Raw genomic sequence first — 16,669 nt, forward strand, 5'->3', positions numbered from 1 at the left:
TTGAGTTGGATAGCAAGCTACTATAAAATTGTGACATGATTTTTGTTTTACGCCTTTTCCTTAAAAGGTTTTAGTGAGGTCCGACCCTTAGTCTGCATCCTTGTGCTTTCAAGGGTTCTTTAGTTTTCTGCTTTTCTTTTTTCCTTTAATAAAATTTCTATTTCAGCAGAGTTGAATAACTATTATGCATGTCACAAAAATAAGGACATGTCGCTAAATTTAATGACATTGAAGGTGTAGTTATTTTTGTGACATATAAAAGTGTAGTTATTTTTGTAACATATGAAAGTGTAATTATTTTTTATGACAATCTATATTATAATTAGTTCTTTAAAAATTTAATTGTATAATAATATATTATATATAATTATATTTATATATGTGTGTGTTAATTTGTGTGACACACCCTCTCTCTCTCACGCAAACACACACCAAAAATATATTGAACACTTGTGTGTAATAAAAATATTTTGTGATAGTTTTACATGTCACAAGATTTGTTACATGGATAGATGTCACAAAATTTGTTACACTTTTAAATGAAACAAAATTTACTTATATTTTTATGTGTAACTAAAGTATATAGATACATGTGTCGGTGTAGCTAAACTTTGTTACATTTAAGGATGTAACAAATTTTGTGACATATCTCTTAAGGTCACTAAAATTGTGTCATTACTAGACAATTTTGTTATAGTGGTACCTGAAGCACCATATATGATAATCATCTTTTATTTTATTTTTAATAAACTTTGAAAAGCATATTTTAATAACTAAGTAGTCAGGTTTATGATTTAAACTCAACCGATTCTAACTCAACTGATTCTGCTTCCCCTCTAATAAGTAAAAAAAAAAGCAGCATTGGCTTTGGTATCATTCTTTGGGCAGCCTTTGGTGGCAAAATGATATGATCATTGTCGATCAATCAATCGAACACGCACGCGGAAGACTTGATAACGAACGATAGATAATGGAAGATCCCAAAACCTCTAAATCTAACCCACAGAATGATTTAGGCGAATTGAATTCCCTAAACCCCAACGTGACGTTGACGCAGCAACTCGGAGATGATGAATGACATCCAACGAGGGTTGGTTGACTCGTCGTTACGCCGATAGATGAATTCTCTTGGAAAAATTCAAGAAGAATTCGAAAACTCTCAAGATAGAAATAAAACTCACAGTTTTTAATAAAATAATGTTCATGGTCTCCAATTTTCGTGCATAACAAGCCCTATATATAGGGTATGCGAAAACCTAACCAAACTAGGAGAATAAATATGGAAAAAGACTCCTAATCTAATAAGGAAACAAATCTTTAGTCAAAACAAGATATAAAACTCAAAACTGACTCAACTAAGGCCCAATTTCAGCCACCCTAATATAACCCACGAAAATAATAAAATAAAAACAAATAAAAGATTCGACTAAATCAGCCCACATATGCAATGTAACTTGGGCCTCCATAGCATGCATCACAAAATTAATCACCATACTTTTATCGATAGTTTAATTGTATACAATGATAGATAATTTTTTAAGCTTTAAAATGATAAATTCATTAGTAAGACAGAAGTGGACTCTGTTGGCATAGAGCATCTGAACCTCTGAAATAGGCAATGCTAAAATTAGTGGAAAGCCGATTTGGTTTAATACTTTGATTGATCAGCTGAATCTGTGAAATAAACAAGAAGTGGTTGTTTTAGATTTGATGAACAATTGAGTGGGATGAATAAGTATCATTTATTGATATATGTGATTAAGCCAAACTTCCCCAAACTTTCCTTTGAAGCGCGTTGTACTTCGCCTAAATGCATACATACATGACCTAGTCGTAAACAAAACAAGGATAAGTCATGTCCATGTGTTAGGTAAGTGATAAGGGGTTAATATCTAAGGCCAAAGGTCTTGAATTCGAGTCCATGTGACGCAGTTATTAAATTTCTTTATTTAATACCGTTAATTTATCAAAAAAAAAAAAGAATAAGTCATGTTATGTATTCTTGACTTTCAATATTTTTTATAAAATATTTTTTATTTTCGTTTTCATTAGAAAATCATGTTCAAATTTTTAGCATTTTTCTGAAAATATTCTTAACTTTCAACATTTTTCAAATAATGTCCATAATTTTCGTAATTTATTCAAAACCCTCAATTTTTAGAGTTTTCATAAATTATCCTCTACACAAAATCGAGCAACTAAGTGATAAATCGCAACACCAAATTCTTAGGTAGAACAACGTTGTTTTACTGGGTGATGTGGAAAAAAGAAATTTTCTACTCAAGAATTCGAGGACGTAACTCATCATTAGATCGTTGAAAAATGCTAAAAGTTGAGTATACAAAAAATAAAAGTTGGAAATATTTTCTGAAAAATGTCGAAAATTAAAGATTTTAGTCAGGAAAAATGAAAATTTGAAATCTTGTATGAAATATGATCAAAATTGAAAATATCATCTACTCGAGTAAGGGCGTTGCGGATGCTCTTAACCCATAAAACAATAATCATGTTGATTCAGACAAATGACATCATCTAAAGTCTAAACGAATAATACGGAGTAATATATTTTGATACGTATGTGGTTGGCGCTTAGCATCTAGAATTAGATTGCAAAAGTCAAATTTGCAAGTGCAATGTATACATTTACTATTAGAAAATATTCAAATCTGAGACTTTAGCAATTCATCCGAAACTCCGAACTAATAAAGCAAAGAAATGTCAAAGCGATGACTATATATATAGTATATATATGCATCTGATCTCCGAGGTATAACAAATTTGCACAAGAAAGAAAGAAAAAATGTATGTGACAAGGCCTCTGTCGCAGCTGCTAAAATCCCCAGAAATTGTAGCAGCAGCTCCCGACGGCCCCAACAGTGGATTCCTGGTAATCCAAGACGAGGAATCTTTGAGATACTCTTTTTTCGGAGTCTTTAAGAATCACAGCCTTAAGCAGCTGCCTTTCCCTCAAGACAAGGAGCTCATCATTCAATACACCACCAGCAACGGCGACTCCACTGATGTATCTAACGATCCTGTTTTCTTGATTCCTGCTCTCAACTGCCCCTTGTCTTCCAATCGCTACTACGCCGTCGTTCCCCATCGGAAACGCATAGGGTACCACTTCTCCTCTGCTTTAATTCATAGTTAAGATGGAGTGAGTGATGAATGTTTATTCTCAGAGAAGCTTTCACCTGCTCGAGAGAAGAAGATAAGGTGAGCTGCTGCTTCTGCCGCTGCGTCAAGGACGTGCAGTCGACGCCGTTGGACCCGCGCAACGTGTACCAGCAGTTCCAGATTGTTCCATACAATGCCTTTTGGAGCTCCGACGGCCACTTCGTGGCGAACTCAGTCACTTCGGATGGTTTCCCTCCTTCCTTCCTGCGGCAAAAGGGGTGGACGGTCGACACCAAGACTCCCCACACTTTCAAACTGGAGACGGCACGGGGTCTCGACCACGGGCTCCGTGCTCGTCTCCCGGAGTTGGATTCGTCGAGCGTGGTGGGGAAATGGTACACTCCCTTCGTGTTTGTCAAGGATGGATCGTTGAGAGATCAGGTGAAACGATCCATGTATTATGAGGTTATATTGGAGCAGAGATGGGAGAAGATATATGAGGTTGATCGTGATCATAATAAGGGGAATTCGGTGGTGATTGATGCTGCAATTGAAAGGGAGGAGGTGTTTGTTGGTGGGAGTAAAGCTACGTGGAGCACAAGCGGCGGAGTGGTGTGGTTTAAGGCCGGCGGTGGTGGAGGAGTGGGGTTGAGAGTGGAGCTGGTGGAGAGGATGAAATGGGAGGAAGAGAGGGGAGGGTGGGTGGGAGGGGAGGGGAGGCAAGTGAAGATTCATAAGGTGGAGAAATTGGAAGGAGGTGGTGGTTGGAATGAGTTTGGATGCTATGTTTTGCTGGAGACTTTCAATTTGAGAAGAATGGATGGGAGTTTGATGATTTCTTATCATTTTAAGCATTGTCATAAGTTGAAGACCAAGTGGCAATAGATTATCACTTCTTAGCGATGGTTTTGTACCATTGCCTTTCCCTTCTCTTCCCTTCTTTAAATCTTTTGTACAAGTATGGACACCCATACATCTTATAACACTTACTCTCTTCATGTTCAGTCTTGTGTGAAATATAACTTTTATCTTTACTCTTTATTCTTTCTCTCTTTGAATTGTTGTTGTGCCTTTCCATAGCCATTGTCCTTAGCTTTAAAGTTCACCTGCTTTAAATTTAAGTTTGTGACAATATTTTTAATACTTCTTCCGTGCATGAAAGAACTTCCTGATGATGAAATTGAGGTTTTATATAAAAGAGAAGAAAAAAACCCTTGAAGGCACAAGAGAGTAGACTAAGGATCCGAGACTCGAAAAGAGCTCGTTAAACAAATACGAAAAGAGTAAGCAAAATGCGAAAGAGAAATGAGAGCAACGCATAGCATACTGTGACTGTGATCAATAACAAGTGACACAAGTTTTTTAAAAAAAGTTGTTGAATGTATTAAAAGTGGAGAAAAAGTTATTAAATGTATTGGGACTGGTGAAAATGTATTGTAATTAGTATTGGGTGTGATGAAAAAGTGAAAAAATAAGTGATGGGGTATAGTCCAAAAATTGGTAGGAAGTTTTTTTGTGGACGTCTCAAAAAGGAAAAATAGGAAGTTTTTTCGTGGACGGAGGGAGTATGATATAAAAATCATCAAAAATGAATTTAAAACGAATAAGCTATGAAAATTTTAAAATTTAAAATATTTTATTTTTTCTCTCTTCATTAAATTTTTACGACTTTTTATTTATGTTTGTGTAATTGTGTATGAAAATATTTATTTATTTATTCATTAAAATATATTTTGCAGTTGTTTATATTTTAATTCGGTTCAATATTTATATGGCACGGCGTACGTTCAGCCCCTGGCCGACGCCACCCCCAGCTCACCGTTTCCATCCAACAACAGCCAACAAGCACCAGCATCTAGCAGGTACCCTTAGATAGTCCCAGTGGCTTATCCTCAATGTCAGTGACAATGTCTCTTGCATGAGAAATGCACAGCAGATTCTCCGCCATATCAATGCCACTCTTCATGATGGATCAACTCTTGTTCTATCAGGAAAAACCACGTTGCTATGTATGTTAGCTGGCTTCAACAGACCAACTGCTGGTCAGGTAACTCAGGTGTTTTCCATCGGTACAAGCTTCAGCTAAACTGGCTCGCACTCAAAGATGCTATCAAGGATAAATTCACAATCCTCGATAATGTGTTATGGTTCGAACTTCTCCAAGGAAATGAAGGTGAATAATAGAGTTTAAGGTCTTCATGCTTCTCATGAATTCTTTTAATTCTTGAAATTAGGTGTGCATATAGGGTTTTAATTTTGTGAAAGGTTTATGTTAGAATCATGATAATTATAGTTTTGTATAAGAAATTGCATATAGAGTCTAGGGCTCATAATTAACTGTTTCGGCCAGAATTTTTATTCGATTTGTTGATCTCGTTTCGTATAGTTAACATGTAGGGATATTGATTTTATATTTTTCTGTGTATAATTTAGTATTTCTAGGATTAGAATATTAATTTTCAGAATTTTTAGTGAAGGATTAGTATTTTTGAAAAATGTTAGAAAATTATTGCGAAAACTGGAAAGAATCCCCTGTTTCGCAGTGATTTGTAACTAATGGTTTGATATGTTTTAAGTGTCCTTTTGATTTAAAAAATTTACTGAATCAACTTGATTATGTTTTATCCTTCATGTAAAATTTCATAGCTATTGCAGTTCAGTTATATGTTTACTCTTAGTTTTAAAAATGTTGGTCAAAATCGAACTGTTTTGCTAAGTTATGGTACAAGGTGTATTACTCTCTGTTCGTTTGGTATTTTTGAGCCCCACTTTATTTTTAATGAAACTAGACATTCATAGGTTTCTATAAATATATGGCTTATATTTTTATCCATTTAATACAATAATTTACAAATTTTCTAAATAAGTTAGTTTACAGTGGTGTTTTATTGGACAGTTATTTTAGTTAATGCTTCACAAATTATTTGAAAGGTCATATATAGTTATATTAATCTCAAACTTTTCCCATATTAAGTATAATATTTTGTGATATTGTGTTTCGAATTTGAGCTGCATAGTTTAATATTTTTCAAGTAATTTCTAATTATATGGTCTGAAACTGTCTATTTTTGGTAGATCATACTAAATTGTACACATATTGTAATCTAGTAATTATTTTAGTTCATAGTTTCTTCTACAATACAATAGACATCTAGAGGTTTTCAAAACCATATGTCATATTCTCTGATTCATTTTCAATGAATTGATAATATTTTTTTGAATTTGAGTGAAATGTAGAAGATATTGTGTACTATTGCATATATAAAGTTTTTCAAGTATGGTTTTGTTTGCTAAGGTGAATATGTGCAATGTGTAAATGTGATTTGACTTATTAGTATATGCTTTAGTGATGTAGTGACCCGCCCTTTTATGTTATTTAAATATGGTATCGCGATAATTAATATCGCATCTTTCAGTAAATAGAACCCAGTTGCCAGTTATATATGAATCCAGCTTATGACCCTGATTTTTTTTATTTTTCAGAGATGGAGTTATTATTTTAGCCATATGCTTTTGTAACGCATGAGAAAAACGCGATGAGGATTATTGAGCTATTCAGTAATTATTATTTCCAAGTTATAACTGACTTTTTTTATTTTTCAGAGATGGAGTTATTATTTTAGCCATATGCTTTTGTAACGCATGAGAAAAACGCGACGAGGATTATTGAGCTATTCAGTAATTATTATTTCCAAGTTATAACTGACTTAGCAAAGTCATGCTATTTGTTAATCGAGAAACAGAAGCAGTTATATTTTATTAGTACTACTAGAAGTCGAGGAATTATTCCGACTGCAAAGCAGATTAAATCTACGGATTTAATTTAAGTTATATTACAGTTTATCAAGTTAGCAGGCAAGGAAAGAGATATCAAGCAGATACAGAAATGCGATGATTGAAAATCGAAGCCAGTATTTTAATTACAGTTCACGAATTACTGTCTAGTTCCCAGCTTGGGGAAAATCCTTTAGTATATTACAAGGTTGGATGTACGTGGCCCACTTACTGCCTTTCACTCAAGTTGGCACAACAATCAAAGAAAGAGAGAAGGTTTAAAAGTAGAGTGCTGAGGAGGATACTTTTATTTACAAAGAAAGAAGAGAGATAGAAAAGTCAATAAAGCTAGTAGAAAGAAAATGAGTATGCTGCCGACTACCCTCTGCACCACATCTCTTCAAGCCGCCTCCAATGGCTGCAATGTTCCCTCAAGCTTTTACTTCCAGCCGCCCTATCTCCGCACACCTTACTAGCATACTCAAGTATGCGATACTCATCTTCCTATTAATGCCAAACACCCAGCAAATGCAAACTTTCACTCTCACTTTATTTCACCAAAAATTATCAAAGAGCAGCCACGAGTTCTGCCAAAGTATCAAGGTAAGACTTAGCTCAATGCTTTATTTTTCTTGATTTTCACCTGCACATATTGAAAGAGAACCAACAATTATACTACTTCAATTACTTCAGTTCTAGTAAATCCAACCAAGCAATATCCAACCAACATAAAGGCTTCAAGCTTCGGCTTATTTTTAGCTCATTTGTTTCATAAGCTCAGCCACAAACCAACAACATACTTCAAGGTAATCATGTTATCCTATTATTCATACCAGTGAGCATTCATACCAAGCATGATCATGAGTAGTTTCACAAGGATAGACGACGTATAAACATCTTGAACTTACGACGTATAAACATCTTGAACTTAGTAAGCACCCCAACTACGCTTTTATGAGCAAGTGATAGTTCATATATAGTTTTAAACGAGCATAATTTGAGTTTATGCAAAGCAAAGAAGAGATTACACCTTATCACTGCCTAATTCGCGTTAAGAATCAATAAAAAGAGAATGGTTTGACTTAGCTTTTAAAGGGGGGGGAAGGCTGACTTAAAGGAATATTAAATTGAATTAACGTTCCGTTTGCCCGATGATCGTTTCTTGGAATATTATTAATTTATCATACAACGATTAATCCCTAACATGCTCCTATGAATTTAAGTGCTGCACGTTGGAGTTCAGAAATACCTGAAGAATTCAGAAGAATTCGTCAATTCGCAGCTGAACAGACCAGTCAGCTTCAAGCCTTCGTTTGAAGCCTCAAACGTCCTCAAATTGTATTCTGCCCAGAAATACGACTTCTTCGTCTTCGAGAGAGCTTTCCGTGGCCGCCTGTTTCGCCTGAATCGGAGTTCTGTGAAGGAAGTTATGGCCGTTTTCCCGAAACTGCCAGAACTTGATTTCCTGCAAAAAATCTGACTTCAGCTCTGATCTTCTGAACTGTATCCCGCTCAGCTTTCACCGTTGGATGGACAACGTTCTATGAAAGTCCCAAGAGAGAATGCTCCACATGATTTCCTGCGCCCCACACAGCTCTCAAAACCCTAATTTTTATCAGTGTGTTTTTCCTGAGAGCTGACAGCTGTATTTATAATAAAATAAATACGTAGGAGGCGCAGATTAGGTGTAGGAGGCGTGTTCTCTCTCTTCTTGGGCTAGGAGACTTTGGGCCAGTCCAGGGACCAAATACAAGGAATAAAGATGGGCCTCAAATAAATTAATTATATATGGTCAGCCCAGACCATAATTAATTTATAAATATAAGTTCATTTCACTAGAGAACCAATATTGACTTACCCCTTTATTGCCGGTGATGAGTCGGGGCTTGTATTTAGACTTATTAAATCATCGTATTTAAAATATCCGACATCCATTAATTAATAAGAGCTCTGACAGCCTTAATTAATTAATCTCTTTGTAATCCTTAAGCAGTACCACTCAAACCTTATTATTGCGCCTGAATTTAATCAACCTGCAGTGTTTAGCGCAATAAACATTATTGAGCTCCTTAAGGGGATGTCATTATCCTATACGGATACGAGAACTAATACAGATAATCAAATATCATATATTAACCGCTATCACCCAAGATACAGAGTACTCAAGTTACTCTTGCTCATAGTAAATCAAAGTGATAAACGAATCAACATATATATCTGAAATCTTATTAGCATTAAGATCATATAAGTCACAGAGATCTTGATTCTTCACTTAAGTCAGATAGAAGAATACATCTCACTGTGGTCCTATCAATACGTTATGACGTACCAGTATAGACAAGTAGTCAAGACAAACTACTTCCATCTATACCGCAGCCTAAACCGATGACTCGTCCTAAAGTCATCTCGGCTGTGATCATATTATATCTCTTAAGGTTACTCCAATTATATGGTCTTCTGTGATCTACAACACACCATATAATCTACTTGTATTGTAACACCCTTTTCTAATTAAAGTGTTAAATATGAATTTAAATAATAAATTTTATGGCGGAAGACCATGAAAAATAAGAATTTTGATAAAATCATTTTTAAAATAAATTTTTATATAAAATATTTTGAAAACACTTCAAAGGGAGCAAACCCTTTAAAAAAATAAACTTTTACAAGCACTTTTAAAAGGATATCAACTTTTAAATAATATACTCAAAGGCTAACTTTGAGTTAAAAATTGACAATTTATCTCTTGTTTCAAAGCATGACATAAAGATGCCATCAAAATATCTAAGTATTAAGTAAAATTTGTGCTAAGCAAAACTTTAAATACTTAAATTAGCTGAAAATCAAATCAACAACTTGATAAATGACTTGATGCGCCCATTCGACCTTCCACGCGTCTCCAACGTCAAAAATACCTGAAATGTTTAGTATGGGATGAGCATATAGAATATACTCAGTGTGGGAAACATGCAATCATTGTTCACGTTAATAAAATGGTCAACACATACGCACTGCACTGTACTGATAACTGAAATTCGCACGGTGGCATACCAAGGACTTTAATGTCCTGGACCCATTGAGCGGGCCCCTGGCGAATAGGTTGCAACCCTAACTGTAACATGAAATCGCATTGTGGCATACCAAGGACGGTGAAGTCCTGGACCCATTGAGCGGGCCCCTAGCGATATAACTGAATTTACAACACATATGGCAAACACATAATATTAAAATGGACAACAATTAACCACAACATGTACTGAAATAAATCCCACACTTGAATTTGAAGTTCAACTTGAAAGCTAATTCTGATAATTCAAATTAAAATCCATGTCCTAGTCGCGCCGCACCTAGTCAGATAAATTCAAATAATAAACATAAGGGCCTAATTGAACTTTAAAAATAATAATAATAATAATAGTAGTAGTAGTTTAAATCTTAGGAATTTATTATCATAAAATTATTTGAAAATAAATGATCTAATGAATCAAATAATAAAATGCATGCTCTTATTAAAAATTTGGGTTAGTGTTAAAAAATACCAAGTCCAATTTAATTAAAAGAAATATGCAGCTCAAAGCAAATTAAAATGAAGCCCAATTACTTAATTAATCTGAGCCCATTAAATTAAAATCCCCCTTTGGCCCAAGCCCACTCTTCCAACTCCCCTAATTTAAACTCACACCCCCACAACTAGGGTTGTAAACGAATCAAATATTTTTGTTCGATTCGGTATTCGATTCGAAATTTTGATATTCGTATTCAAAATTATTCGATTCGTATTCGACTATAAATATTCGATTCGATTCGATTAATATTCAAATACGAATATGAAATTATGATATTTGATTCGATATTCATAAATATTCGATTCGATATTTTTAAATATTTATATATTCACAAATATATATATATATATATATATATATATATATATATATATATCCTATATTTGGAATTTTGGATAAAGAATATGTTATACTCACTAGTCGGTCACTTCCGAATCCCAATGCAAATCTTAACTCTAAAATATGAGTATTCATATTATACTTGAAATTAGAAAAAGAAAAGACATCCCCTCAAAGAAAAGATTCACGGTAAAGTAGGGCTCCACTTCTCTAACCCATATCTCTCTCTCTCTAGAGGAGATACAGAGCCCGCTGCCCCAACCTCCATCGTCGCTCAGTGCATCTCGCAGACCTCCGCACAGCCAAATCCATTTGCCGCCATCATCTCTCAACGTCCACCCCCCAGATTCAGATCTGGAAGCTCCGCCATCCCTGTCTCAGCTGCAATATGTTCATTCTCTCCAGAGTCTCATCTCTATGCGTAGATCTGTTCTAGTTAATTTTACTTTTTACCAATTTGTGTTCAAGATTGTATTTTGTTTTGATGGGTGATGCGTAGATCTGTTATCTGTTACAATTATTTAGCTAAGCAAAAAAAAAAACCCTTAATTAGTTGGTGTTGGTGATATACTCTATTTGTTCGAACTTATGAGGAGTTGAACCATGAAAACTTAATGATTTATATGGAGATTAATGAAAGTGATTCGTTTCTTGTGATTTCCTAAAAACTTGTTTGAGCTGAGAAATGTTTTTAACTTTAATTTTCTTCAGGATTATCGAATCGAATAATTTCGAATCGAATCGTAACATGGAAAACGAATCGAATACTCGAATCGAATCAAATAATTCACAAATCACTTCGAATCAAATATCGAATCGTATTTAGTATTCGAAACCTAATCGAATACCGAATCGAATATTCGAATATTGTCACGAATACGAATCGAATATGGTGATATTCAATACTATTCGATTCGATTACAACCCTACCCACAACTCCACAGCATAACCCACGCAGCTTCACTCCTTCTCTCAACCCTCCTCCCTCTCCTCTTCTCGGCCTTCTGCCGCTGCCACCAGACGGCACGCCGCCGCCGGAGGCCGGCGGCTCTGCCTCCTTTCTCTTCCCCCTTCTTCCTATCTCTCTCTCACCCCTCACTTCTCGCCCTCTTCCCTCATCTCTCTTCCTCCTCCCCTGCCCTTGTCCTCACCGCACCAGTCGCAGCTGCGGCCGCGCCCCCTTCTCTAGCGACCCTCGCTGCCAGCCACCACCATCTCCTGCCCGGCGTCACCCTCACCTCCCTTCTCTTTCCTGGCCGACAGCAGCACCACCATCGCCGCCCCCGCGTCGACAGCGGCGCTGCCCAGGCGCCTTCTCCATCTGTCCGACTGGACCAGCATAGCAGCGGCCAAGACCACCGCACCGCTGCCCCCTTCTCTTCCTCCGTCGGCCGCCGTGGTGCGCAGCGCCGACGGTACTGCTGCTCAACCGCCCCCTTACTTCCCGGCTGTCCAGCAGCCCTTCACCCCATATCTTCTCATCAGACTTCTCTTTTCTAATTTCATTTTAATTATCTTAGATTGGATAAATTATATATCAAATCTGATATTTGGGTATTCATATGATAAATTATGGTGGAAGCTTGTTGGTTTTGTTTGTGCGTAAGATAAATAACTATGAAGACTTAGGAAAATAGGAATTAAAATAATGGAGTTTTGCAGAATAAGAAAATTTACCCTTTTGATGCATGTAGTGAGAAGAACAATTTGAGAATCAAGTTTGTTGGGTAAATGTAGTTTGACAGAATTTTCAGAAACGAAGGAGTGATGATGGCTGGTGAAAGAAATAAATATGATGAATAAATATTATGGAATTTGATTGATACGTGGCTTTGGCTGAATAGAATGAGATGAGATTGAAATTAGGTGGCTGAATTAGAAGGCCACACGTACATGGTGTCTTAAATAATTGTAAAAGTTTGGGCCTTGTAAGAACAATATCATGTTAAATAAGTCCAAAAAGAAATTAATAAGGCCCAACATGATATATATATATATATATATATATATATATATATATATATATGTATTTCTATTCATGGCCCATATTTGAGATAAAATTCTTTGATAATGTAAAATATGTATTCTAAGTCATGACATTTATTTTAAAGTTATTCATCTAATTAGGGGCGCGACTAGATAATTCACAAATTCGACTCGTAGATATATATATTAATAACTCGAAACTTCAATAATTTTCAAATAAAATTACAAAGGAACTAAACGGTTTTGGGCTGTGACATGTATAGAGATAGAGAACATACATATGCAATCATGAACACAATCAGATAGGAGATTGGATAGTGAACTTAGGAAACATTGTATACAAGCATAAAACGTTCTTGCTTTCAGTATACAAATCCAACAATCTCCCACTTATACTAAAGCAAACTTTTAGTATACAATGCGTCTATTTACCAATCACTTAACACTTCTCCCACTTATACTTAAAGTTTCCTAAGTGGGTGGCATCAATCGCATTCCCATCTTTCAATGACCATTTGCGATAAGCCTTTTGTGAAAAGATGAGTAGGTTTCTCCAATATGTGAGAATTTATTCTATGAGCACAAAACCTCGATTTACGAATAATTGTATAACTTGGTACTTACTCTCCATGTGTTTGACCCCTTGTGGTTCTTGGATTCCTTAGAGTTTGCAACTGCACTTGAGGTATCACGAAGGTGATGCTCTCACGCAAACTAGGAATCACCCTTAGATCCTGGAGGTAGTGGTCAAACCAAAAGGTTTTACCTCCCAAGGAAAACACATAGCTCGAGGTAATTATTCTTTGTTCCGGTCAGCCTGGAAATCCAAAATCGTATAATCCAAAAAGGAACTAAAAAGTCTAACTGGTAAACTATCCTTATTCTCTAGTCAGGGACTTGAAAATATAATTTACCACAATTCAGTGTCCTTAACTAGGACTATACAGATATCTTACAACCATGCTAACTGCATAGCAAATATAAGATCTCGTACATAGCAATCCATACATGAAGCTATCTACTGCGGAAACGTAGAATACTGCCTTCATTTCCTCAACCTTAATAGGCATCTAAAGACATAGTCTTTAGATAAAGGAACACCATAGCTCAAAGGTTGCAATCCTTTCTTGGCGGTATGCATACTAAAACGAGTATTCTCAGTATCAATGTAAGACACTCGAGATAAGCCCAACATCCTTTTCTAGTGATCCCTTATAACCTTGATCACAAAGATATATACTGTACCTCCTTAGTCTTTCATCTGAGACTGTTCGGATAACCATTACTTTATGTCTAGACAATAGCTCCATATAGTCGCCAATTAGGAGGATATTATCTACATAAAATGCAAGATAAACCACATCACCGATGACACGAGTGCGATTGACACGAGATGCTTCTCTCCCTCCCTCACGTAACCTTCAGGTTGTTGCACATGGATGTCCTTACCTTTTTCCAAGGTAAAATATATGACATCCATTTGCCAGACCTCGATGGTTTAAGTGAGCTGCTATGGGTAAAATGATCCGAATGTTCTGAGCATGGTACTGGCGAAAATATCATCATAACCTATACCCTTACACTAGGCATAACCTTTCGCCACCAGTCTAGTTTCGAAAGCTACGACCTTGCTCATTCGGGCCTGTCATTATCTTGTATACTCACTTACAACCTAAGGCTTTACTGCCTCCTGGTAGCAAGATTTTCTAGTATACACCCATATTCTTAATGGATTGCTCCATTGAGGCGTGCCAGGAATCTACATTCTCGTCTTCCACTAATTCCAAGTAGATATCTGGGTCGATTATCTTATATTCACTACCAGGGACTGAATCCAAAGATTCTCCCAAGAACATAAAGCGATCGGGTTGTCCCACAACCCTCCCACTACAATGGATCTGTGGTGTCACATGTGTGTCAACAGTGCGTGCAGTGTCCTGTGGTACAAAACTCTTGCACACTTTGGCTTGGGTGATGGAATCGCCTGTCTAATGTCTTCAATTTCTTGAAGCGCACTATCTGACTTGGATTAGTGATTATTCTCATAGTCCACTTCTAAGAATCGTGTGTCATTGCTAATAACCACCTTCTGATTCTTTAGGACTAATTGCAAAGATGCATAACTCATCATCGGACATATTTTTCCAAGAGTGACCTATTTCTTCTCTCCACTACACCATCTTTATATAGGGATTACACGGTGTAGTAAACTGGGTTGGAATCCCAAATACTGACAATGAATCAGAAAAGATCATTCCTAACACATTATTGGCCCTTTATCCCCTTTGCCATGAATGACCCGGTCTCCATCTTTTCCTCTATACAGGATCGCAGGTTCCAAATAGTACAACCTGGATTGAATCCAATGTACTTATTTAGACACGAGCCTTTGGATCCTGTTAAGATAGATGTGACCTAATCTAGGGTATCAATGTATGTGTAAGATCCTCATGAGAGATTAGCCTTAACTATTCTCTTTCTTTTGTTCGATGATGTAAATGCAATATAAAGGTATTTTGTAGACACGTTATAGTATGAAGAGAGATGTTCAAAATACCAGAATAGACAACTTTGTCATTTCTTATGATAGAAACACCACTATCAAAAATGACATAAGATCCATCTATTCAAATTTTTGGAACATGATAAGGAACTCTCAAAAAAACTAAACTATGTCTTTAGGACTTAAAGACAAGTCTTCAATTGCAACAACTGCGACTTTAGTCACGTTGCCTACGAAGACAATCATCTCATCACTTCTCAGCTTCCTTGTCAGCTTATAAAAAGCCATGCAAGGTGTAACAATCACTATCAGTTTCTCTCGTTATCCACTACTCACAACTGAGTAGAAAATGAGCTGATATGTCTCAGTTACTATAGCAAGTGAAGTACCTTAACCCTTTGCCTTGAGTATTGAAAGAAGAAAATTCCAATACTCAATCTTATCACACCACTACTCTCACTATTTCCCTTGTCTTTCTTGCCCCTTGGACCCTTCTTCTTCCCGTCATTCGACGAAGAAGATGGCTCTTCTTTGGAAATAACAAGTGCTTGCACATCTCTTTCCCACAACTTCCTTAGCCGTAACTAGAGCATTCAACAACTCAAAAGGAGTATTATCTTTCTTGCTCATAACAGCGTTGAGGCGGAAGTTCTTAATTAAAAGACTTGGAAAGAGAGTTCAGGATAATATCGACTTTTGCCTCACCGTTGATACTCCTACTGAGCAAGTCAAGTCCGTCAAAATTTGCATGACATGCTCGTGCACTGAGCTGTGCTCACTCATAACAAGATTACTCTCATCAAATTTAAATGAGCAGCTCAGTCCGACTCTCCGAACACTTTCTTGAGATTCAGCATGATGCTAATAGCATCGTCCATGCCCTGATGTTGGAGCTACAAGGTTTGTGACATTATACTCATAATATAGCATATAGCCACATTATTCGTCTTATGCCACCTTTTATGTAATTCTTTTTTCTCATCAGTTGACTATTGTTCGGACCATAAGAACGTGGAGTAGTAAGCAACACAAAAATTGTGTTAGTTTGTGATAAAGATAAAAATCCAAAACTGCGTTTCCATTTTATATATGTGGACCGGTTAAAAGACTTTGTGCAAGAATAAATAAACAATAAGAGACATAGACATATCTGAAAGTAACGAACATAAAGCACATAATTCGTAACAATAATATTGTAACCTTTTGATAAAACAATATTAGTGAAACCTCCAACTGCCCAAGAATTTCACGAGTAAGCCACGTTAGGGTGGTCGTTTACACATGAATTTCTCAACCAGACTATTTATCTAGTCGTTTAATTTCCATCCATGTCAACTTGACCTTTTGACAAAAGAAATTAATAGTTGGACCTTAACTAGACCAT

At 36.2% G+C, this 16,669-nt stretch overlaps 1 protein-coding gene across 1 annotated transcript; it reads left to right on the forward strand.

The window, feature by feature from the left end:
* Positions 1-2,737: 2,737 nt before the first annotated feature.
* Positions 2,738-4,158, forward strand: LOC131002993 (uncharacterized). Its single transcript, XM_057929468.1, has 2 exons — positions 2,738-3,117; positions 3,183-4,158. The coding sequence occupies exons 1-2, from the start codon at positions 2,801-2,803 to the stop codon at positions 4,000-4,002; spliced, it is 1,137 nt and encodes a 378-aa protein (XP_057785451.1). The 5' UTR covers positions 2,738-2,800; the 3' UTR covers positions 4,003-4,158.
* Positions 4,159-16,669: the final 12,511 nt, after the last annotated feature.

Source organism: Salvia miltiorrhiza, unplaced genomic scaffold (genome assembly GCF_028751815.1).
Source record: "Salvia miltiorrhiza cultivar Shanhuang (shh) unplaced genomic scaffold, IMPLAD_Smil_shh fragScaff_scaffold_57_2, whole genome shotgun sequence".
In the NCBI taxonomy this organism is placed as follows: domain Eukaryota; kingdom Viridiplantae; phylum Streptophyta; class Magnoliopsida; order Lamiales; family Lamiaceae; genus Salvia; species Salvia miltiorrhiza.